At 37.4% G+C, this 25776-nt stretch overlaps 1 protein-coding gene across 23 annotated transcripts in view; it reads left to right on the top strand.

The window, feature by feature from the left end:
- The window catches only part of hspg2 (heparan sulfate proteoglycan 2), a 125058-nt gene that overhangs the window by 53081 nt on the left and 46201 nt on the right, over window positions 1-25776 (top strand). For 9 of the 23 annotated variants that reach the window (XR_007182859.1, XM_048177355.1, XM_048177359.1 and 6 more), the window contains 37 exons: window positions 54-173; window positions 326-457; window positions 955-1099; window positions 4317-4474; window positions 4718-4888; window positions 5524-5690; window positions 5948-6127; window positions 7074-7270; window positions 8527-8671; window positions 8789-8913; window positions 9135-9221; window positions 9336-9400; window positions 9829-9890; window positions 10305-10445; window positions 10544-10717; window positions 10830-11009; window positions 11146-11264; window positions 11429-11540; window positions 11823-11933; window positions 12899-13023; window positions 13465-13545; window positions 17463-17530; window positions 17668-17732; window positions 17812-17952; window positions 18024-18215; window positions 18550-18585; window positions 19156-19260; window positions 21402-21653; window positions 22031-22096; window positions 22503-22586; window positions 23238-23330; window positions 23438-23527; window positions 23646-23876; window positions 24010-24123; window positions 25064-25191; window positions 25274-25360; window positions 25454-25506. Coding sequence is in view for 22 of the 23 variants with exons in the window: in XM_048177355.1 (XP_048033312.1) it covers window positions 54-173; window positions 326-457; window positions 955-1099; window positions 4317-4474; window positions 4718-4888; window positions 5524-5690; window positions 5948-6127; window positions 7074-7270; window positions 8527-8671; window positions 8789-8913; window positions 9135-9221; window positions 9336-9400; window positions 9829-9890; window positions 10305-10445; window positions 10544-10717; window positions 10830-11009; window positions 11146-11264; window positions 11429-11540; window positions 11823-11933; window positions 12899-13023; window positions 13465-13545; window positions 17463-17530; window positions 17668-17732; window positions 17812-17952; window positions 18024-18215; window positions 18550-18585; window positions 19156-19260; window positions 21402-21653; window positions 22031-22096; window positions 22503-22586; window positions 23238-23330; window positions 23438-23527; window positions 23646-23876; window positions 24010-24123; window positions 25064-25191; window positions 25274-25360; window positions 25454-25506 (4602 nt within the window). In the remaining variant the exon portion in view is untranslated. The remainder of the gene's footprint in view (window positions 1-53; window positions 174-325; window positions 458-954; window positions 1100-4316; window positions 4475-4717; window positions 4889-5523; window positions 5691-5947; window positions 6128-7073; window positions 7271-8526; window positions 8672-8788; window positions 8914-9134; window positions 9222-9335; window positions 9401-9828; window positions 9891-10304; window positions 10446-10543; window positions 10718-10829; window positions 11010-11145; window positions 11265-11428; window positions 11541-11822; window positions 11934-12898; window positions 13024-13464; window positions 13546-17462; window positions 17531-17667; window positions 17733-17811; window positions 17953-18023; window positions 18216-18549; window positions 18586-19155; window positions 19261-21401; window positions 21654-22030; window positions 22097-22502; window positions 22587-23237; window positions 23331-23437; window positions 23528-23645; window positions 23877-24009; window positions 24124-25063; window positions 25192-25273; window positions 25361-25453; window positions 25507-25776) is intronic. The other 14 variants (XM_048177362.1, XM_048177376.1, XM_048177377.1 and 11 more) reach the window with 12 other exon arrangements.

Genomic DNA, 25776 nt, shown 5'->3' on the forward strand with positions numbered 1-25776 from the left:
ATAACCAGTCTATGATCTGCAATTATTATATAACTTTATTTGTAATTTCACAGGAACTCCATCTCCTTGTGAGCCCAATGAGTTTAAATGTCAGAACGGCCGATGTGCCCTGAAGCTGTGGCGTTGCGATGGGGACAATGACTGTCAAGACAACTCAGATGAGATGAACTGCCGTAAGTCAGACCTGAACTTCCATCCACAGATGGGGAAAGTGGTTTGGAAACCTGTTTGATAGCTAGTATTATTTTTGCAGTTCCGATTGTTGCCACTAGAGGCATCGAAATTACTCACTTTAATAATTTATTCTTTTTTCTTGTTTCTTCAGCCACTAAAGGTCCAGGGGACACATGTGCCCCGGAGCAATTTGTGTGTTTGTCTGACCGCACATGCATTCCTGCCAGTTACCAGTGCGACGAGGAGCCGGACTGTGCCGACCGCTCTGATGAATATGGTTGTGGTAAGGCATTACAGTCCAATTAATCTTTAACAAGTAAACATTGGTTGTCATAGCATTCCAAACACCATAAATCTTCTGTCTCAACTTTTCTTTCATTGTCATCTTCACTTCTTCCAAATACATGAAAATGTTTTGTATTTATGGTCTAAAAACAAAGATTCATATTTAGCAGCTTGTTTTGCCACACTCATGCAGCTTTTCAGTAACACATAGATGTCATCTCCCATATATCTTGTGCCTGTAGCGAATTTAACAGGCAGCTTTGGTATTGTTTCTGCCAGCGGTGCCTCCGGCTCTGGTTTGCTAATCTTACTGAATGAATCGGCCAAATAAAACTAGCTGCCAATTTAGAATCAAGACTTGCTGCGGGTGTGTGTGGTTCCTTGTGTCCATATGTTTATTGTACTATGTTGCCATTCATGTAATAAAATTCTATATGTGGATTGAAGCTGACTGTACTGTTAAATGATTATCTGTTTGGGCTTTTTGTACTCTAGCACCTCCCGTTGTGACCAACACACCAGAAGCGTCCATCACGGCAGCTCGGGGGGAAACTGTGTCCTTTACTTGTTCTGCCATTGGTGTGCCCATTCCTATCATCACATGGCGTCTTAATTGGGGACACATACCAGCCAACAGCAGGTAGGTTAAGATGTAAAAGAATCGTGGATCTCTGAAAGGATCAAGATGGCCACAATATATGTTAAAGCCATATAGTCCTTATTCTCTTGAAGACTAAATAAATGAAAGTGAAAAATATTTGTGGTTTTATCTATTTCTACTAAATTCCCAAAGCTCTCTTTGCTGAACTCTGTAAATAGGTAAATTAAGAACTTCAGCACTTGACTAAATGAAAACAGAAGGCCACACTGTTTCAGTTGTGTGATTGAGTCATGTACGCAATAAGAAACAGACTGTTGGATTTTTGACAAAAAAGACTTGTTGTCAGAGCCAATAACCTCGTGTGCAGCGCTCCAACATGTAGCGTGGTTGCACTTCGGCCGACCCGAGTTTGAGTTTCGGCTCGTGGATCTTTTCCAATCCCATCCCCCCTCTCTACTACTTAACTGTCATTTCTCTGTACTGTGTAAAGGCAAAAACACCAAAAATCATCTTTTGATGCTACTTTGCAATTATTATTTGTCTTAATAATGATTAGACATTATTATGTACACAGAGAGCTGCATTTCATTTATTCCTCAGCATGTGCTCTTTGTGTATCATCATTTGTTGGCTAGCAGGTTTATTCAATGAGATTTTTTTTTTTTTTTTTTTTTTCATTTCCATTCCAAGTTTTTGTATCACATTTGGTCTTTCATAACCAGAATATTTTCAGATAACAAACCCATTTGCTACTAGTTAAAGGATTAGTTCACTTTAAAATGAAAATTACCCCAAGCTTTACTCACCCTCTAGCCATCCTAGGTGTATATGACTTTTTTCTTTGATGAACACAATTGGAGTTATATTAATATCCCGACACGTCCAAGCTTTATAATGGCAGTGAACGGAACCAACGAGCATGAAGCTCAAGAAAGTGCATCCATCCATCATAAACATACTCCACATGGCTCTGGGGGGTTGGGCCTTCTGAAGTAAAGCGATACGTTTGTGTAAGAAAAATATCCATATTTAACAAGTGGAGTACATTTATGATGGATGAATGTGGATGGATGCACTTTCTTGAGCTTCATACTCGTTGGACGCGTCATGATATTTATTAATATAACTCAGATTGTGTTCATCAGAAAGAAGAAAATCATATACACCTAGGATGGCTTGAGGGTGAGTAAATCTTGGTGTAAAGTGAACTGATCCTTTTAAGCTTTGCAAGAGTATTACCTCAATTAACAAAACTCCAACTTATTACATATAATAAAACTGTCAAATTTGAAGAGAATGATGCATAAAAACACAAATACATTATTAATAAATGACAAATGGGGGGGAGGGTCGTAAGAATATTTTTTTAAATATAAAACTATATTAAAATGCTTTAAGATAAGTTATAATCTGAGTAGGAGTCATGAGCATGAATATGCAAGCATTTCAACTACAAACCCGATTCCAAAAAAGTTGGGACACTGTACAAATTGTGAATAAAAAAGGAATGCAATAATTAACAAATCTCATAAACTTATATTTTATTCACAATAGAATATAGATAACATATCAAATGTTGAAAGTGAGACATTTTGAAATGTCATGCCAAATATTGGCTCATTTTGGATTTCATGAGAGCTACACATTCCAAAAAAGTTGGGACAGGTAGCAATAAGAGGCCGGAAAAGTTAAATGTACATATAAGGAACAGCTGGAGGACCAATTTGCAACTTATTAGGTCAATTGGCAACATGATTGGGTATAAAAAGAGCCTCTCAGAGTGGCAGTGTCTCTCAGAAGTCAAGATGGGCAGAGGATCACCAATTCCCCCAATGCTGCGGTGAAAAATAGTGGAGCAATATCAGAAAGGAGTTTCTCAGAGAAAAATTGCAAAGAGTTTGAAGTTATCATCATCTACAGTGCATAATATTATCCAAAGATTCAGAGAATCTGGAACAATCTCTGTGCGTAAGAGTCAAGGCCGGAAAACCATACTGGATGCCCGTGATCTTCGGGCCCTTAGACGGCACTGCATCACATACAGGAATGCTACTGTAATGGAAATCACAACATGGGCTCAGGAATACTTCCAGAAAACATTGTCAGTGAACACAATCCACCATGCCATTCGCCGTTGCCGGCTAAAACTCTATAGGTCAAAAAAGAAGCCATATCTAAACATGATCCAGAAGCGCAGGCGTTTTCTCTGGGCCAAGGCTCATTTAAAATGGACTGTGGCAAAGTGGAAAACTGTTCTGTGGTCAGACGAAACAAAATTTGAAGTTCTTTTTGGAAAACTGGGGCGCCATGTCATCCAGACTAAAGAGGACAAGGACAACCCAAGTTGTTATCAGCGCTCAGTTCAGAAGCCTGCATCTCTGATGGTATGGGGTTGCATGAGTGCGTGTGGCATGGGCAGCTTACACATCTGGAAAGGCACCGTCAATGCTGAAAGGTATATCCAAGTTCTAGAACAACATGTGCTCCCATCCAGACGTCGTCTCTTTCAGGGAAGACCTTGCATTTTCCAACATGACAATGCCAGACCACATACTGCACCAATTACAACATCATGGATGCGTAGAAGAAGGATCCAGGTACTGAAATGGCCAGCCTGCAGTCCAGATCTTTCACCCATAGAAAACATTTGGCGCATCATAAAGAGGAAGATGCGACAAAGAAGACCTAAGACGGTTGAGCAACTAGAAGCCTGTATTAGACAAGCATGGGACAACATTCCTATTCCTAAACTTGAGCTTCATGTCTCCTCAGTCCCCAGACGTTTGCAGACTGTTATAAAAAGAAGAGGGGATGCCACACAGTGGTAAACATGGCCTTGTCCCAACTTTTTTGAGATGTGTTGATGCCATTAAATTTAAAATCAACTTATTTTTCCCTTAAAATGATACATTTTCTCAGTTTAAACATTTGATATGTCATCTATGTTGTATTCTGAATAAAATATTGAAATTTGAAACTTCCACATCATTGCATTCTGTTTTTATTCACAATTTGTACAGTGTCCCAACTTTTTTGGAATCGGGTTTGTAGGACTGTTAATAGAATGTGTTAATTTAGTGTTTAGAAGTTAAATATTAAACATATTATTGACATTAAACATTAGTTGGAAAACATAAGGAACCATTCACATAGGACATGTTCTTGCATTCAAAAACAGCTGGACAAAGCACAATGGAATGGAACTGAATGCAGAGGTCTTGAGAGAGCCCCAATTTAAACATTATTCTATTGACAGAATCACAATGACCAGTGAGAATGGGCGAGGAACGCTCATCATCCGTGATGTGAAGGAAAGTGACCAGGGGGCGTACACATGTGAGGCCATCAATGCTAAAGGCCTAGTGTTTGCCATTCCTGATGGGGTCCTCAGCCTCTCTCAGAGACCAAACCCAGGTACTGTACCAGGTCCATATGGTACATTGTGAACATCTTGTGTATTATTTGTTTGTTCTCCTCTGATTCTTTCTTTTCCGAAGAGACGTGTCATTTCAACAGATGTCATCCTTTCATTTGCGAGATACAATCCTGCTGTTCTTTGGGCTGCATGTTGTGACATTGTGGTGTGATGACTGTGGCTTCTCAATCCTGACGGTGGTGGTCTTACCATCCTTTGTCTTCCATGTCGTTCTTGTCCAGTTGTGTCATCCTCTTCATACGTGTTAGCAGGTAATTGCCGTGATGGACACTTTAGCGTGGGCAATCTCTGCATGCCATGCTTCTGTTTTGGTATCACAAAGAACTGTCAGAGCACCGGTCGCTACCGCAGCCAAATCGGACTGCGCTTCACAGAGGAGGAGGACTTTAAAGGTACTCAGATGATTAAAATCCAGCATTTTCCATTTATTTTTTGGTTTTACAATTGGAGAATGTAATTGAATGGTTGCATCAAATTTTGGGGGAGATTTTATGTGTTACACACATATTCGTTTTCATTAACCCTGTGAAGCCTGACATATGAATAGTCTGAAAAATCTTTATTTTTTTAATGGAAATTTTTTGTACATCAGACTTTTTGGCTCATAGTATGAAATAGGAGAATATGAAGCTCACACTTGAAGAGTTAACAAACACCTCATTTTTATTCAGAGGCCCAAACTGAGCAAAAATATGTCATTTGGTGCAGTTGCTGATATTTATATGGCCAAAAAGTAAGATACAATTCTAATGCCATGTAATGCAAATGAATGAGACTCCTAATAACAGTATAGCAGACTGCTTACATAAAATGTATATAAATCTCATTTTTCATGCTATATTTACAAATAATATGTCTTAGATGTCTGAGATGATATTTTATACTTAGTTTTATGATCAAAGTTTGAGTATCAAATATGATGCAGCAGGCTTTATAGGGTTAAAGTTACAATCAGTACAGTGGTATTAAAAATATGGTACACTTCCTTTCTCAATTTGTCTGTGACTATCTCTCTTTTCATCCACAGGAGTCAATGTGTCATTTCCTAGTCGTCCTGGCACTCCACCACCTCTCTCCTCCACTCAGATGTTAATTAATCCTGAGACTGAGGAGTTTCAGCTGGTGGATCTGTCCCGCCGTTTTCTCGATCAAGACTCCTATTGGTCTCTTCCTCGCCAGTTCCTGGGCAACAAGGTTTTCCTCTCCTCCACAATACTCTACTGAGCAAATGCCATCTAAAACATAATCATCAGTCGTTATCTCCCTGTTTTTACAATCCCATTCCCTTAATATTCTCCCTATCATTTGCTGTCTGTCCTTTCACTGTTGCTATGAATATCTAGATTTCATATAATCTAGTATATTAATACCTTAGCTGCTTGTAGTAGCTTAATTGTCTTAGGAGACATGTAAAACTTGCAAAGAATCTCTTTAGCATCTTTGTTGTACAGGTTGACTCGTATGGAGGTTATCTGAAGTTTAAGGTGAGTTACTCACTGCAACGAGGTGGATCAGAACCAAAGGAGAAACCTGATGTTATGCTGAGTGGCAACGGGCATAGATTTATTTACCGTAGAGGCAACCCCACTTTACCCGACACAATCAACAACAGAGAGATCAAGTTTACAGAGGTGAGCTGCATATGCGAAATGCTTTTTGTAAAATATATTTTTATTAAATATATACACACTACCGTTCAGAGGTTTGGGGTTGTTCTTGAAAGAAGTCTCTTATGTTAACCAAGGCTGTATTTATTTGATCAAAATTACAGTAAAAACAGTAATACTGTAAAGTTTTATTACAATTGAAAATATTTGTTTTCTATTTGAATATATTTTAAAACTGTAATTTATTCCTTTGATGGCAAAGTTGAATTTTCAGCAGCCATTACTCCAGGCTTACCCTTCATAAATCATTGTAATATGCTGTTTTTCTGCTCAAGAAATATTTCTTATTATTATCAATGTTGAAAACAGTTTTGCTGCTTAACATTTTTGTGGAAAACATGATGCACTTTTTTCATGATTTTTTTTTTGATAAATAGAAACAGCAATTATATGAAAAATATATATTTTTTCTAATATTATACATGTTTTTACTCTCACTTTTGTTCAAATTAATGTCTTGCTAACAAAAAAAAAAACAAAAAAAAACTTTGTTCCCCAAACTTTTTAACTGTGGTGTATATCATTTTTATTTTAACTTTAATTATATTTAATATTTCATTTTTAAACAATTTTTTAATGCAAAAAAATTTGTGTATTTTTTTTATATGGAGTATTTTCTCCCTCTGTCTTAAAATAAAATAAAAATAAACAGTTTTTTACTATATATTTTAAGCAATATGCTCAAATAAGGTTATTATTTTCCAAAAACATACTGAATTTCTACTATTTTCAGCTCTACTAAAACACTTGTGTAAGACTGACGTATAAAATTGTATTAATAGCATATACAAAAAGTATTACTTTAAACAAGTGATTCTCAAATGTTACTTCTGTTTAAAATGGTTTTGCAGCAGTGGTGCTTGTTTGTGTTAAGTGAGGTGGTTCACTTCTCTGTGTCTGTGTGTCTCAGGAAAACTGGCAGCACTCCTCAGGACGAGCAGTAACTCGTGATGACCTCATGATGACCTTGGCCAATCTGGAGAGCATCCACATTCGCACCATTTATGACAACCGCATGGCCAGTGTCGGGCTGAGTGACATCAGCATGGATACCACCACCAAGGAGTTCAGCCTGCATGGGAACCCAAGAGAAGTGGAAGAGTGCAGGTTAGTCTGCCTTTAAATCAACAGATAGGATTACAGGCCTGTCAGAAAAAATAAAGCTGCTCTCAAATCACCTTGCAGGCCTACGTTTCCATGTATAAAAATGATTATGCCCCATGTTTTTGGTTAAAAACCTTCAAATACTTTCTTTCTGTTTGTAATTTGGTGTATTCTGTGAAGAAAAAGGACAGTGCTATTGCCATGGGCAGCACAGTGAACCAAATGTTCTTATTTTTGAGAGTTCTGTGCAGGGCTTGACACTAAGGATTGTTTTTCTACTGGCCCATTTGTGCCAGGGGTTAACATTTTTACTTGCCCTGACAAAATTTTCACTGCCCCCCCCTCCACCCCTTTGTTTATATTGAATATAAATAAATAAATTAAATAAAAAGTTTAGTTGTTGTTGTTTTGACCCATGTAACATAGTGTTGTAATAAATCAGCCACCAAAATTTTAGATACTGGGGAAATTTCACAATTCTCAATTGATTTCAATATCAATACCCCAACAAAAACTACTAGCCTATCTAATATAAAGAAACATTATTGAAAACAAGTGAGTCTTCAGTATTTAAATAAGAACAAATAAACAAATTACAAACAACAGCTCAAATAAACAGAACAATGATACAAATTAAACAGCTTCAATTTTTTAGGTAATTCTAACCGTATCCAGATACAGAAATTGAATAATCAAACTGCATAACACTGTGTAGTCTTCACTGTATAAATTAAATGTAGATTAATCCTTGTTAAAGCAACCAAAAGTTGTTCAGTCAAGATCAGTGAGTGATTTTCTCTTTGTCTTTGTTGTTTGATTAACACTAATGACACAGATGGCAGCAGGAATATTAGGTTGCTGTCACTTTAAGACCGAATGCACAGATCCAATAAACTGTTACACATGCATTTTCTTTCTCATCTGTTTACGCTGAGTTAAGACATAACCTACAGTGTTTGTGTGAATACTTGCCAAGGTGGGCATTTTGACACTTTGTTGTGTGTATTTTTCTGTTGAAGCAAGAAGACACGAAAAAGAACTCAATTCAGTTTTCGCAAGCTTTATTCTATGCACACAGAGAGCTGTCTGGGACTCGGCGTGGGAGTCCTGATTTGAGTTCTCTTTCGCATCGTCTTGTGACGATTCCGTCAACTGTCCCGAGCGTCTTTCATGCTGACCCCGGACCATCATGCAGTCCTTATTGTTGAGCTCTGTCTGTGTGAAAGTGTTAATCTGTGCAAATTGTTGATCCCACATAGATGTCCTGCCGGGTATTCAGGCTTATCTTGTGAGTCCTGCTCCCCTGGATTTGAGCGGGTCCCTGGACCCTACCTGGGCACCTGCGCTGGCTGCAACTGCAATGGGCATGCCAATGCCTGTGACCCTATTAGTGGACACTGCCTGGTAAGGATAGGTGTTTTGATGTTCATAAATATTTATAAATATTTAAATAACTAACACACTGCATGAGTTACGAGTTATGAATACGCCACACACTAAAGTGAAAATGTCATGTGATAGAGTTGTCAGCATAACACAGAAGGACCTCAGTGTGACAAATGCAAACCGGGCTACTTTGGTGACCCAAGTCGAGGACGATATGACTGCAAACCATGTCCCTGTCCATACACAGAGACATCTCGACGGTAAAGATATCAAACTTGTGTATATAAAATAATATAATATTATATATATATATATATATATATATATATATATATATATATATATATATATATATATATATATATATATATATATATATATATATATATATATATATATGTATATATATGTATATGTAATGTGTGTGTGTGTGTGTGTACATATATGTACATACACTTAAAAATACTTGATGTGTTCAAAGGTTTTCAGATACTTGCTTCCTGGACCATGACAACCTGGCAACATGTGACGCCTGCAGACCCGGTTACACAGGGCGACGTTGTGATAAGTAAGGGAGCAGTTCTTTTCCATTTAATATGTTGTCCTCACACTGCATTTTGTAGTGCTGGGAGCATGTATATGCCTTGGAGAAATATTTCATCATCTGTGTCCCCTCCCACAGATGTGCTCCAGGATATGTCGGCAACCCTTTGCAGCCCAACGGCAAATGTGTCCCTGCTGCTGGTCGTGAACATTTTCCCTTTATTTTTGTTTACAATTCTGGTGGTAAAATGGTTTATTTATTAGATTAATATTGGTGGTAAGATTTATTTGTTTGCCTTAAGCTACTTCTTTTCTTGGAATTTGTGCCTCATTTTACCCTGTCAAGTGAAGCTTTAGATCAGGGGTCTCCAAAGTCGGTCCTTGAGAGCCACTGTCCTGCAGAGTTTAGCCTCAACACGCCTGCCTGGAAGTTTGTAGAAAGCCTAATTAGACCTTGGTTAGCTGGTTCAGGTGTGTTTAATTGGGGTTGGAGCTAATCTCTGCTTGACAGTGGCCCTGCAGGACTGAGTTTGGAGACCCCTGCTTGCTGGAATGCCAGCTGTTTGTAACCAGGATGTTCAGAGCATTCCAGGTGTAACTGTCAACCATATGGTGTTCTTATCCCTTTTCAGCAATTACCAAGTGCGATAACAGAGGAACTATCAATCCCATCAGCAAACCATGCTATTGCAAGGTATTGGTATTGAATGAATGAATGAATGAATGAATGAATGTACTTTATTCCTCTGACAGTAAAGCTGAATTTTCAGCATCATTACTTCAGTCATCAGTGTCAGATGATCCTTCAGAAATCACTCTAATATGCTGATTTGGTGCTCAAGAAATATTTCTTATAATTATCAATGTTGAGAACAGTTGTGCTGCTTAATATTTGTCTGGAAACAGTGATTTAAAAAAAAAAATTCAGGATTTATTTGAAATGGAAATCTTAAAATAAAAATGATAAATGTCTTTACTGTCACTTTTGATACATTTAATGCTGCCTTGCTTTAATGCAGTTTTGCTGAACCCCAAACTTTTGAATGAATTTTTTTGTTGAATATAAATGTCTGAACGTTCAAACATGGCTTGTTTTTCTGTTTTGCAGGCCAATGTGGTTGGTGCCCTTTGTGACGAGTGTAAGATTGGCTCTTTTCATTTGGCGGCCGATAATCCTGAAGGTTGCTTGCAGTGTTTTTGTATGGGAGTGACTAAACAGTGTGCCAGTTCAACCTGGAGCAGAGATCATGTAACCACTTCCTCTATTCTTGTCATAGTTGAATATTTGTAAGTGATTTAAACTGGTTGTTTTTTTTAATATATATATTTTTGTTGGTTATTCTGAAGGTGCGAGGTGGTGTCAACGGCCAGCTTTTCACCCTCTCAAATGCAGCCAACACTAGGACCATCTCTGAGGGCATCACCCAGAGAGCCAGCGCAGAGGTGGTCTACCGGTCCTTCACCAGTATCCCTAAAGACATCTACTACTGGGTCCTGCCTCAGAATTTCAGAGGGGACAAGGTGAGAACATCCCATGCGATATGATGCCATGTTTACACTTTGACCTTTGTCAAGTAAAATAGCATGTCAGTGCGCTGTTTTTAAAAAACATGTTTTTCTTTCCTGTGCAAAGGTCACAGCATATGGTGGAGAGCTGCAGTATAGGCTACGTTATGAGCCGCAGGCTCGCTCGCTAGTGATTGATGGACAACCAGATGTGGTTCTCCAAGGCAATGGCATCTTCCTGGAGCATTATTCCCTGCCCAGACCACTTCCTAGAGTACCATCTACCATCACTGTGCCATTTAGAGAGGTGTGTTATACTGTATATGGGTGTAAAGTTATATTAATTTTTTATTAATAAATATTAAAAGGTTAAAATAGAATATGGTCAGACTTAGTCGAGCTTGATTTGCAATATGAATTCTCATTGCCTGTAATTTCCACAGTCTGCATGGAGACGGACGGATGGACAGCCATGTACAAGAGAGCACATGCTGATGGCTCTGGCAGATATCAGCCTCTTTATGATCAGAGCCACTTATGCAGACAATATGGCTGAGAGCAGGTAATTTTGCCCTTTTTATTTTGCTCTTGCTCATTCATTGACTTTTGATGTCCTTCTTATAAACATCCTCTGGATGGCATCACATCTTATTAGGCTCCTATCTGTCGCTTAACTGATTTCGTGAACAGGATATAGTGTTTAATCTCTGTCTCTCCTCTCTTTAGTATCTCCAATATCCAAATGGACATTGCAGTGCCCCACTCTACAGGAAACGAGAGGGCTCTGGAGGTGGAGGAGTGCGCCTGCCCTCAAGGATACACAGGACCTTCTTGCCAGGTATATTATGACTTTAAATAGCAACATTCAGTCTGTGTGAACTTGTGCCTGCCTAAGTTATGCAAAAACCTCCCCCTGGCAGAGGTTCTGAACTAATACCTGTCAAGGTAATAACAGCCCTTTATTATTTTTCTTAATCTCTAAAGGAAATTTCTTAGCAACTCATGGAACACTTTAGCTGTAAAGCTCTGTGCCAATGAAGAGCAAAGGATGCAGAAGATTCATAGCTTCAGCATAGACATCTATGAACCCAGTCACCTCTTACTCACCCATTGTTTGCAGGAGTGTGATACCGGCTACACCCGCACACCTGGACTTTATCTTGGCACCTGTGAGAAGTGTGATTGCAGCGGGCATGCCAGCGGCTGTGACTCAGAGACTGGAGATTGCCTGGTGAGTTAACCTTTCCATTGCAGTGATTATGCTGTTCCTGGATGACTTATGGAAATTTGTCTGGAGTAGGGATGTGCAAAACAAAATAATTCAAAATCAACTAGTTGGTCAGTTGCCTTAACTAGTTGACTATTGGAAGCATTGTAAACTAGGTTGGATTTGGGTTCACCTGATTCCATTTCTTAGGTTACATAAGATAACTTTTTTGATCAAAAACCATTAAAAAAAAGCACTGTCACTAAAAAATACAAGAAAATATCTACATATACCAGTCAACCTCACTAATTGGCTAGTCAGTTAATGGATGACAGGTCAAAAATAAAATCAAAGCAAGAAGTATGGTACATAAAAGAAAAAGAAAAAACTACATAAAGTAGTCAACCTCAGTAACTAACTAGTTAACTGTCATAAATAAAATCAAAACCAAAAAATGTATTAAAAAAATTCTACATAAACCAGTTAACCTTACAAATCATTTATTTGATTACTGGTCAACTAGATGGCCATTGTGAAAAATATAAAACAAAAGTTAGAAGTATATAAAAGAAGTAGTTAACAACACTAATTTATTTTTTTGCATATTGGATGAGTGGTTGACTACCAACTGTCATGAATAAATGCAAACCAAAAAAATGTACATAAATCAGTCAACCTTACTAATCGTCTAGTTGTTTATTGGATGAATGGTTGATTATTTGACCAATCATTTGTGGAAAAATCAAAGCCAAAAGTAATATATGTATTATATTACTCTCATGAACAAATGCAAACCAAAAAAATGTACATAAAATAAATAAATAAATAAATTAGTCTTCTTTATTAACTGACTACTGTGTTATTGGATCGCTGGTCAACTAGTCAAGAATCTTTTATATAAGAAAAAAATATACATAATCTAGTCATTCTAACTAGTCAGCCCATCCTTAGTCTTGAGTGTTTTATCACCCTTTTCCTTTCTGTTTTAGAATTGCCTGCATAACACAGTTGGGCGCCGTTGTGAAAATTGCCTGCCTGGATTCTATGGAAATCCAAAGACTGGTGATCCACAGGCATGTAGACCCTGTCCTTGTCTTGGACACTCCAGTAACCAGTGAGTTTGCCTTTTCTATTAACTTTATCAAAGATATTTTATTTATACACTGCAAAAAATGCTGTTCTTACTTACAATTTTTGTCTTGTTTCTAGTCCAAATATCTAAAAATTCTTAGATCAAGAAGCATTTTCTTGACAAGTAAAAATTTTCTTGTTTTTAGGAAAAATAAGTCAAAATTAAGTGAGTTTTTCCTTAAAACAAGCAAAATAATCTGCCAATGGGGTAAGCAAAATAATCTTAATCCAAACTGAAAACAAGATTATATTACTTGTCAAGAAAATGCTTCTTGATTCAAGAACTTTAAGATATTTTGACTAGAAACAAGACAAAAACTTTAAGTAAGAAAAGCATTTTTTGCAGTGTATAAAGTGGTTACCCTTCAGACATGACCCATATTTCATACTGTAATTATTAATTTATGCTCTTCTTCTACTGAAGGCCTTCATCTTGTTACTTGGGCTCAGATGGACAGCCCATATGTGAATGTCCTGCTGGTTATACTGGAAGACGGTGTGAGAGGTAAGTTTCTTTGGTCTAATGAGAGGGTACACCTCCCATTCAGTATGCTAATAATGCTGGGCTGGTTAAACTGGTGATGGAGGTGATCGGTATCCCTTTATTTATTGCCAGATAGCATGTGTCTGTTGCTTTCCATTATCTCTTCAACCATTTGTGATTGAATGGCATTTGTCCATTGGTATGGGAGAAGCAAGCCTTGAATCAGTGCCACCCATACCAAAGTGTCAAAGTCTGAAGTTATTTTTTTTGGATGAGTTTATAAGTTGAAGCGGTGGTGCTTGAAAAATCCATGTACGTATGTCTGAAATCTGCACCGATTTCAAGTAATAAAAGTTTCACTTCTTTACTGTGAGAGTAAAGTTCCTTCTTACTGTCAGCAAGGCTGAGATCTATTTTTGAAAGTGTTGAAGCAATTAGTTGCATAATGTCACTTTAAAAAGGAGTTGCATCCTTTTTTTTGCTTCAGTGCTTCTTTGTAAAGCCCTTGCTACATTTCGAGCAACTTTTTCTTATTTCAAACTCTTCTTCTAGACATTAGTGGGTCTTTAGGGTGGTTTATGCTTCACATACTAAAGCATAAACAAGTTGATGATATGGATTGTGGATTCTTGTCACTTGCTCAGAGTGCAAAAGCTTTTGGGTGTCTGGGATTAAAAAACAAATGGCTTCTGTTTTTCAAAAAATTGGTACCAACGTGCCTTGTCTTATCATGGCTCTCAGCATTTCCAACTGTGGAGACTTCTACCTTGAAGGTTCGAAAGGTTTCTTCCCCACTGCATGTGATGATGCTTTCTACCTCAGCCCTGGGAAAAAGCAAGTTCTGGATACAACTGAGCATAACTTTGAAGAATACCTTGATAGTAGAGAAGATAATGGCTTTTCAGGGCCTGAAAGAACGACAAGATATTTGCTGTCAACAACCATACATAGTTTAAGTCACCGTAGGACTTTTAAAGGACGTCACACGGCAAGTCCTGAGGCGCGACAGAAGAGTTTCCAGCAGCTGTTGAGGATGCACACGAATCGTTTCAACCAGCGCCTGAGTATGCTTGAGAGCAACACACTAGACATGAAAGACAGCTTCGAGAACTTGATGAAACAACACAGCCGCTTTAGCTCTCAACTGGAGACACTAGTCAGTGTTTTGTCTTCAACTGAAAAGACAGACAAAATCAATGATCTGACTAACAAATACATAGACATTAAAAAAAGATTAAGTCAGCTAGAACACAAACTTGAGATACTGATTGATGGCTTCACTGCTCTTGTACAAGAGATTGACAAAGTGAAACGTGCACGTCACGTGGCACGCCCACCACAGGATCGTAGAGAAACTGCTGTGGTTGCCACCACCCAGATTCCAGCCTTGACTACAGCTTGGACGACTAGTATGTCTACCAGCAGATTTCAGAGGAGAACAGTAATTCCCAAAACCATGGCAACTCCTCGTACCATCTCCACAACTACATTTGCACAAGATGGAGTTTCCCAAATCAACGGAAGTTCAACTAAGCAAGCAAAGTTCTTAACTAAAAGGATCCAACCAATATCAAAAAGAAAAGACATTGAAAACCATTTCACACCAAGGGAAGACAACAAACATCATAGCAAATCTTCTAGGAGAGCAACAGTTCTCAAAGATATAGCCAACCATTCCCTTACTACATTCTCTGACTCCTTGGTTTCGTCCAATGAAATGCAACAGAAAAGAAATGCACTAACTAAAGTTCCTCTTATCTCAAGGGTAGCAGACAGGAGCAACAGACAAAATATAACTTCTCCAAAACACCAGAAACGTGGTTCAAAATTAAATGGTAAATCTACAGAGTCTCAGAGAACTGTGTTAAGGAAACCTAATCAACTATCCCATTTACCTACAAGGGCGCAAGGAGAAAAAGAATCTGCAACAAAATTTCAGATTCCTCCTCCATCTCATAAAAAAATCCCTAAATTAGAAGAATCAGCGAAATCGTCAAAGTCATCAATCAAACCACAAAAAGAGGTCCATAATCCTTCAAAAAAATCATCTAAATCTATAAAAACACAAAGAAATCATTTGGTAGCAAGTGCGTCCAAAAAAGCAACAAACATCAAGAAACCTTCTCACAATGTCCAAACAAGGAGAATACATTCCGAAACTAGATCCTCCAAGCAAAATCAGTTGGATGTTCCTTCTCATGAAGCGATAGGTGCATCAGACTTAAGGCCTAGCCAACCTGAGGAGTTTACCTACGCAACTGCTTCTAGTAAACCGACTGACAAGAGGAAATTACACTCCCCTAAACCCAAAGTACAAATGACTACTCCAAGAAAATCAACTCAGAGGAACATGTCTAAATCCATTAATATTTTAGACATCTTCATGAAAAACAACAGGGGACAAAAAACATCAAAAAGACCCTGGCTAAAACAAGATGGGAACCTTCATATTGTTCTTGGAAGGCTGGCAATTCCCATCAAAATCATTCCTGATTACTAGATATGATATGGATCATTGTACCAGTTTAAATTACATTGAGACTGGGTTTTTTTTTCTTTTTTCTTTTAGCCTCCATGAGAACAAACTTATTGTATGTTGTTGTTCAAGTAAATAAGATGGAGTTTTGAATACAAACTGTGATGCGGAAATGGTATTACAGTGCATATACTCATTCTTGTAAACCAAGCATGTTGTACTTTGGTTTAATGATATGTTTTCGATTTTCCCTCCTTTGCCGTTGGTCAGCCAAACCAAACAGATAGCCCCTCCTTCCAATTGACACTATAGGTTGAGCCAGTGCTGTTACCTCAAGCCAATCAACATACAAATGGCTTCAGACTTTAAAGAGTATTTCATTATGTGATATTTTGGTTGTACAGCTTATACTGTTTTGTGTACTTGGTGTTCAGATGTTATGTTGTGTTTTTATATTTTATATGCATATTATATTTAAGTTCATTCATCTTCATTTATCCATGCTACCTACTCATATCTTATTGTCTTGTAAAGTTTGTGAACTCTATCAACATAGAACCTCAATAAGGCAAAAGTCATGTATGTTTTCAGCAGTATATATAGTATTAGTGTATTGTATTGTATTAGTATTAGTCTGGACAACCTTGGAACCTCGAGTTATCAGGTAAGACTTTTTGTCAAGTTCCTCGGCTTCAACAAGCTTGGGGATAAGGTGGTTTTACTTGCTTAAATGCTTTGATTCAGTCCCTTTGATTGTTCTGGTTGTCTTTGGTTTTATTTATTTCAGTCCTTCTCTGCTTGGCAAAGTCGTTTTTCAAAGAGAGAAGGACTCAACATCTGTTGGATGTTGAGAGCATTCCTGGCTGTAATTTATCCATCTCCTAAACTTGGATGGGTATTATGCAATGGATCCTCTGTTATATGATCTAACATTTCTCTTGTGGTGGCCATTACAAGATACTAATGTCAGTTATTTGCTGTTTTGTTGTCCTTGTGGAAAGCCAAATGTGAATGTGGCAAACAATAACTTCTTGTACATTCACAGATATTTCATGTCATGTGTTAAGTGTCTTTGTTGGTTGTTTGCCTTGATTGCTTGCTTGATGTTGGGCATTTTTGTTGTAGATTAAATCATTGTTTTCTACAGGATATTCCTGTTTGGTAATTACTTTTCCCAGCATAAACCATTGTTTTTCTCTCCATGAACCAATTATCTATACACAGATCAAAGCGTCTTTTATGTTAGCATGATTATTAGTATGTCTGAAAAATATTCAGACAGTATTTGAAGAAGCTCTATGCATTAATCATATTCTCAAAGAGCTGTGACTCACAGGTTATAAATCGCTCTTAATGTTCATGGCAGGTCCTGTCATGTCTCTGTTAATTCCGACTGTGGTTTTATTTTTATTGCATGACATTCAGAAACAGTTTTTTCAAGGTGTTGTCTGATTTTCCTTAGATGTGCTCCGGGATATACTGGCAATCCCCAACTTGGTCAAAGATGCACTCGGGACAGCACTGATGGTGGTAAGACTGGCAAAGATAATATTCTGTAACAATTATTCTTAAAATTAAAAGTTAAAAAATATCAAATTAAATTTAAAAAAAAATGTTACCAATTTTTTATAAATTAAATGTGTATTTAAAACAAAATATGTTTATAGATTGTTACCGCTGCGACAAAAGTGGTAGTGAAGGATGCAGTGCAACGGGAATTTGTCGCTGCAAGGTAAGATTGTTTTTTTTTTTTAAGATGATGTTTGCGTTACATTGATAACTCATATTTAAAACATACTACTTGTACTCAGATGAATGTTGAGGGTTCAACGTGTTCTACCTGCAAGCAAGGGACCTTCCACCTCAGTCCTGCTAACAAAGATGGCTGCCTGTCCTGCTTCTGCATGGGCGTCACCCAGCAGTGCTCCAGCTCCAGTCACTATAGAGATGTGGTAAGAGATGTGATCAGTGTTTTTCATCAATTTGTGTGGGCATCTGTTCATTTTCTGCCTTTTTTCTTCAGGTTTCCACCAATTTTGCCCCTGGAAACTACCAAGGTTTTGCCCTTGTAAACCGCCAGCGCACCAACCGCATTGACAGTGGCTTCTCCGTAGAGCTGTCCACAGATGGAACACAAATCTCCTACACTAACTTTAACTATCTTGGACAGGAGCCCCACTACTGGCAGTTACCCAGAGCTTATCAAGAAGACAAGGTAGAGTTTGACAACATTATGTATTTCATCATTCTTACAAGCCTGTCTGTTTTCCTACATGCTATCTTGAAGTATCTTCTCCCACTTTGAATACTCTATGAACTGATTTCATTCTGCAAATGCACGCTGCTAAGACCTTTTCTTCCAAAATGTACTAAGGGCAGCTCTTCTACAGCTTAGAAACACTTTTATAGAAGTTAGATCAATAGTAGGTACTAGGATCAACAATTTGAATTTGGGTAGGCTTAATTTGACTCGTGTGTCTTTTATCTTTTGATTTGTTTTGGATGTGATACACTGAATTAAGAGTTTCTGACTCTACTTGCTCTTTTAGAAGACTTACTCTGCTCGGACTAGACGAGCACACAAGGTAATCCTTGCAGGTTCAACATGTGACCATGTTTATTGAGTGTGTGATTTGGCCTGTCATTTCTAGAATTGGAATGATGCTTGATTGGGTGTGCATTGATCTTTTCAGAATACTTCACATGTTTACTCGTTATGATTTTATTTTGTGTTGACCATGTTTTGAAGTGCATGGGATTTCATGGTAGACACATTTTGACTTCTTTCTCTTTTTTTTTGTCATACTTAAGCCCTTTTCACACCTAGTAACACCTTATACTGTGGTCACACTTTTTCGGTATTTATAATGCATTGTATTAAGAACAGATATGACATCATAGCCTGTTCATTGCAGTGCCTGAAGAAACTTTGCATGCTCAAAGTCTAGTGTGACCGCAGCTTAGTCAAGAAATGACTCAAAAATGAAAGTGGTCAATGGTGTTTAGTTTGTAGGCTATTGTAAAGTCTTTAAACTGTTTGGAAATACAAGTCATACAGAGATGTTACATGGAGAGTAACTAGTTCTTAGTAGTTTAGTTCTAGTATTTTAGCTTTTGTATTGAGATTACAGAGATTGCTTTGTTCACAAAACTAGAGAGACTCCTCGTGGATAAAGGAACAGCTGAGAAAGGACGTCGCCATATGGCATCTAATGAACGATATGGGTAAAGACCTCTCAAGGTCCAAAAGAGCCATTAAGGTATTAGTTGACTTTTATTGTTAGTGCTCACCACTTACCTAAATCCCATAGGCACTTTAACAGTGTGACAACCTGATGGATATTTTTTGAGTAACAGAATGTACTAAATCTGAAAGTATGAACTCCCATTAATCCTTCAATGCTTTTAATAAACTTAAGAAAGTTTAACACTGGGAAACTGACAGATATGCTGAAGAAGCTTCAAGGTCAACAGAAACATCCTTGACACTTTCTGTAAGCCAGTGTCACCATGTATTAACTCCACATGTAGATGTCTGACACATTGTAAAGTGATGGAAAGAAATTTGAGGAAAAAGATGAATCGAGTTGAGCTTTGAAAATGTTTTGCTGTAACACCACTCAAACAGAATGAACGCTTAGGTGAGAGCATACGTGGTATCCTGATTCTTAAACTGAGTTCCTGATCACTTCCCTGCATGTGTTTAATCATCTGTTTGGCTGCATGTCCCATTCTTTCCTCTCAACTGTTTTGGCACATCTTTCTCTCCACTCTCTCTCTTTGGCTTTGTTTACATTCCCTCAATCTGGTTTGTGTTTCCGGTCCAATCTATAGAACTGACTGTTCACACTTTAATATACAAGTGATGAGCTCTGTTTGCTCTGTTCATTTGTTCAGTATCGTTAAAATTAATACTTTTATTCAGCAAGGACACATTAAATTGACAGTTAAGGCAATTATAATGTTTCAAAGGACTTCTGTTTGAACAGAACAAAAACTATTCATCTAAGGGTGCGTTCACACTTGTAATTCGGTTCGTTTGGTTCATTTGGTCCGGACCAAAGCAGAAAAAAAAACATTTAGTCCTGGTCCGATTATCGTTCAGATTGGCAATTTTATCACCGGACCAAAAGATACCGAACCTTAATGCATAGGGATACATTCACAACGTGATTGGTCGGATTTTATGACGTATTGCCTATTTTGAGACGGAACTTACTGAACATCCAAAACAATGCTGTTTGCTGAGGTAAATGCACTCGTTGTGTGTGCGTAGCCTGCATGTGATGGTATTTTGGCCAGTTGGAAACTCGTGAAGGGCTTAAAAAATGTGTAAAGTAGTCAAAACACCGGCGGGAATCCATCCGTCATACACACAATCAATCTGCTGCGTGGAGACGCGCGTCTGATGCCTTTGATGGGCAAACTCGCGTCTATGACGAGAAAAACCGACATGCGAGAGGATTCTGTCCTTTTTAGGGTCTCGTCTTCCTGTTTTTGGTTCGGTTACATGTCTTTGGTCCGTGTTGCGTTCATATATCATTCGAACCGCACCAGAGTTCGTTTGGAAGCGGACCGAGACCCATCTTTTCAGCGGTCTCGGTCCGCTTGTTTGGTTCGGATGGCAGCGTTAACACGTTCAAATGAACCGCACTATCCGAGCAATCGCATCAGGGTTCGTTTTAATCGAACCAAACATGACAAGTGTGAACGCACCCTAAGATTCCTGGGGAAAAAATATATCACAGTTTCCACCGTTTTAAGCAACACAAATGATTTCAACATTGATAATAAGAAATGTTTCTTGAGCACCAAATCAGCATAGAATGATTTCTGAAGGATCATGCGACAGACGGCTGAAAATTCAGCCTTACCATCACAGGAATAAATTACATCTTAAAATACATAAATGCAGCTTTGGAGAGCATAATAGACTTCTTTCAAAAAATTAATTTTAGTTTTTTTACTTTTTTACCATTCTCAAACTTTTGAATGGTAGTGTTCATTGGTTGCTTTAATAATGGTGTTCTCAAAGAACAACTCGGAGGAATTTTACACATTCAAACTTTGTCCAAAATCACTGACTCATTCGCTTTATGAGGAATAAGTGAGCGCCAGTAGGTGTACTTGGGCACACCTGTAGCTCCAGGCAAATATTGTAAACTTTTTAAGAAGAAATCCCAATGTGGTTTGAAATCTGATTTAAAATCTTTTTTTTTTTTTTTTATACTATAAAAACTAAAAAAAAAAATTAAATTCTGTCTAACTGACTGTTTTTTTTTTTTTTTGCTGTTCAGACTGAAAGGATTGAGTTGTAAACAAACTAATTCTAATATTTGCTGTCTGTCTGAACAAAGCCTTTGAGTCACTATATTTCCTGTTCCATCCATTGTCTCACTAGCACCCCGCTGATGAAGTACGCAAAATTGATGATGAAATCTGGGCAATCATCACTAATTTCTCCAACGGGCAGTCTCCCTTCCCTTTCTCTTCATCCTCTCAAACTTCCCATTCTTCTTTTGAGGCCCAGAGTTTGCTATCTCGGTCAAGTGTGCGTGCCCCTCCTTTCCATTCTGGTTTAACTTCCTCTTTAAAGGCCTCTGAGTCCCGCTCAAACGACCTAGGCCATTCCTCTGACCCTGACTCAACTCAGGTACTGTATGCTCTCACTCAGGGGTGAGTTGACTAATCATTCAACGTCAGACTAATTGGATAGTGACTAGTTTTAGATTGCCTTTACATGTGCTGTTTTTTTAACATTTCACATGGTCCTATAGGATAACTCAACCGAAAATAAATATTCTGTCACCCTCATGTCAATCAATTACTTTTTTCTTTGGAACACAAAAAATAAGTTAAAAATCTATTGAGTAAAAATATTTGTAAGATTGTGTCAACTGATTTTGTCCATACAGTAGGGTCCTTGTCATTCATGCAGTAGCTAGTAACTTAACATTTTCCTATTTTACACTAGTAAAACACGTTTTTGTATTCTTTCTTGATGTTTGGTTTGGATGTTGGTCTTATCAGCAGGTGGAACAGGGAAAAAACACTGTTGGTCTCCCTAGAGGTCCACGACCTGGCCCCTCTAAAAAGGTAGTCACCTGTGACTCCACTTGGGAATCATATCTAGGTCAAGTTGAATATACACAGTGTACACTACCACTGAAACATTTTACACCGTCTACTTATAAGTAAAAGACCAGGAAACTATGCAAAAGCTAGTCAAGGATTGGTGATTTAAAGGATGGATTTTCCCTGTAGGTGTAGCTTGTAGTGCACATTATATAAAATACACATCTTTTGTATAAAATAGTAAAACATTTCAGTTCTTACTACCATATTTTATTAATTTTTATGATGCTGTTGAAGTTACAGTTAGTCAGTGACTGACAGGAATAGATTTCTTTTCTCTCATGCTTTCCTCTATGCTTTGCTTATCTGCTGCATTTCTCTGTCTTTCCTTCGTCCACACTATTATTTCCTTCCACCTGTGCTCCAGTATGTTTTGGTCTACAGTGGTTTCAGCTTGCACCCAGATGACGTGCTCTTCTGGCAGCTCCCGGAGCAGTTTAAAGGGGATAAGGTAAACGCATGGATGGGTTCTGGCCCGCCCACCACTGATCCCCCCCCCTCCTAGGTTGTCTGATCTGCCTTAAACATTAATGAATCACTACCTGAGCCGGAGGTCGGATAGATGGGCAAGCCTAAACATCACTTAATCTAAACCAACCAACCTGGTGTATCTATAATCACGTCATGTCTAGAGCGTTTATTACTGTGCTGCTGTGGATTTAAGGGTAGAGGTTCATATCTGAGATGCTGATTTGTGTAATTATGTTTTGCTCATTTATAAAAGTTTTATAATTTTTTTTTTTTTTTGTAAATTGTGCCTTTACACGAAAATGAGAATATTGATACTCGTTTTGAATGTGTCACGTGTTTTTGAATGTGAATGTTTCTTTTACGTTTTCATTAGTTTGTTTTTTTTATTGTTTTTATTCATTTGTATTGTATTTTTGATCGGCCACAGAAAAGCCCTAAACAACACAAAGTCAGTAAAAATAAAACCATTATTAAAAACAACCTTTCAAATTTTATTTGCATCTAGAGGAGTCATCCATATAAAGATGTGTGACATTCCCATGTTTACAACTGTACATTATATCAGTGCTTTTTGCAGTAAAAACTAACAATATGAACATTTTTTAATTGTATGTTTTTTATTCTAATGTAGGTTGGTGCATATGGTGGAAAGCTGAAATATACCATCTCCTATGTGCCTGGACCTCGAGGTTCTCCAATAGAAGATGTTGATGTTCAGATTATTGTGAGTATGATAGCAGACATTGCATATATGATATATATATATATACTGTAAGGTTTAGTTCCATAAAGGACATGTTTGAACACTATTGTTCTCCAATATTTCCACAGGGTAATGACATCACACTGGTGGCACGGCAAACATGGAGAAGGGGGCAAGGTGCCAGAGAGTCACAGGACTTTGAGATAGTTTTCAGAGAGGTGAGAACACATTCATTTAATTCATCCAATGTTTTTGTTCATTATGTTCATCACATTGTCATTTGTATTGAAGCAAGAAATGTGGTTTAGCATGACATGGATGATTTCTTCTCTGTAGGAACACTGGCAGCGTCCCGACGGCATGCCGGCTACACGGGAACACCTGATGATGGTGCTCGCGGACCTCGATGACATCTTGATCCGTGCCTCGTATCACACAGAAATGCGCTCATCCAGTATCTCGGGGATCCGCATGGATATCGCTGTGCCTGACTACACTGGCCTGGCACGGGCTTTGGAGGTGGAGCAGTGCCAGTGTCCTCCTGGTTACCGTGGTCTGTCATGCCAGGTATGAACAATCAAAGCTTTGCTCTGTGACCAACCGGATGAATGGTAGTAAAGGCTTGCATCCATGCTACAGTGATGATGATGACAGTGTTACTCAATCTAGACATCTGTTCCTTTGTCTTCTTGTTCTGTAGGACTGCGCTCCTGGATACACTCGCACAGGAGGGGGCTTGTACCTTGGCCACTGTGAGCCGTGTGAATGTAACGGCCATTCGGACTCCTGTCACCCAGAGACTGGCATCTGCATGGTATGAAGTTTTACCAGCACGCAGTTCTTACAAATGAGTGTTGCTCTCCTTTTATAGTCAAGTATAGAATAGTACAGTATACCAGATATATTTCTTTATAGTATATTTATAATTTAATAAAAAATATATAATTTGGATTTATGAGTATTATATTTATTATATATACAAATTATATATTTTTATTGAATTTATATATATTTAGGGTATATATTTATATATATATATATATATATATATATATATATATATATATATATATACCCTCATGAATCCAAAATCATATAATTAAACTGCATCCTAAATAAGTAAATACTTGTTTACAATACATCTACTTGTTTACCGCTTTAATATTTAAAAAATATATATATATTATAAAGAATAATTTAATTATTATGCATTTAAATAATTAAATATTTTTAAACAAAATAATATTAGATTTTATTAAAAAAGTATTATCTAAAAAGTGTGTGTAGTATATATTATTTTGTATAAATGTTTAAACTAAATAAATATATATAAATATAAATATTTATATATAAATATAAATATCACATATTTATATATAAATAAAAATAAATAAATAAATATGTTGCATTTAGTCACGTTCATTAGTTAAATAAATATTTGAGCAAAATAATTAAATTGCATCCTAAATAAATTTTTTGTAGTCAACTTCAACAATATAGTACAATATACCTATGAATTTCTTTACCGTATATATATTCTCTTCTGAATTTCTAATATATAATTCAATAAAAAATTTAAAAAATTTTAAACAAAATAATGTAATTACAATTGATCAAAAATGATCTAAAAACATTATATATATATTATAAATCTTATAAATATTTAAACTATATAGCCTACATAAATAAACTGCTTTTGCTCACCCTCATAAAAGTTGTCCATAACACTTGTGTGTTATCTTTTTGATGCTTAGAGCTGTCAACACAACACCAAGGGTGAGCTCTGTGAACAGTGTGCCGACGGCTTCTTTGGAGATCCAACTGCTGGAACCCCTGAGGACTGCCAACCATGTGCCTGCCCTGGCACTGACCCTGACAACCAGTTAGTCTTAACATTACACCTGTAAACCTTACCTGATTCTACTTATTTGCACAAAGGTTTTTAATAGTGATTTTATGTGTAGGTTCTCTCGTACCTGCGAGAGTCTGGGTAACGGAGGCTACCAGTGCACTGCCTGTCAGCCCGGCTACACTGGCCAGTATTGTGAACGGTATGCTCACACTTCCTGTATTGTAACAAATTAATTAGACTTGTTTATTATTGTCGTCACAATTTTTCTTTTTCTTTTCTTCTTTCTTCATAGCTGTGCATCTGGTTATTTTGGAAATCCACAAGCAAGAATCCCCTGCCGTAGTGGTATCTGTTTATTTATTATCACAGTCAACTTTTAACAACCCTATGAAATCAAAATAGGAGGTTTCAAGCCATGTCGGAATTACCGTAATTATGAGATTCTTACTTGCAAAAATTGTTCACATCCTAGTAGAATATGTAATTACAACTTGTAAAATTTTTGGATAACTCCAGCTTGTACATTACTTTGCAATCACTGTACCACCTGACCGCTGCAGATTCATTTAGCCGTTGGGGTGTTGATAGTGTTATCGTACTTACAACATGGCATGA

This window comes from Megalobrama amblycephala, linkage group LG24 (genome assembly GCF_018812025.1).
Source record: "Megalobrama amblycephala isolate DHTTF-2021 linkage group LG24, ASM1881202v1, whole genome shotgun sequence".
NCBI lineage: Eukaryota > Metazoa > Chordata > Actinopteri > Cypriniformes > Xenocyprididae > Megalobrama > Megalobrama amblycephala.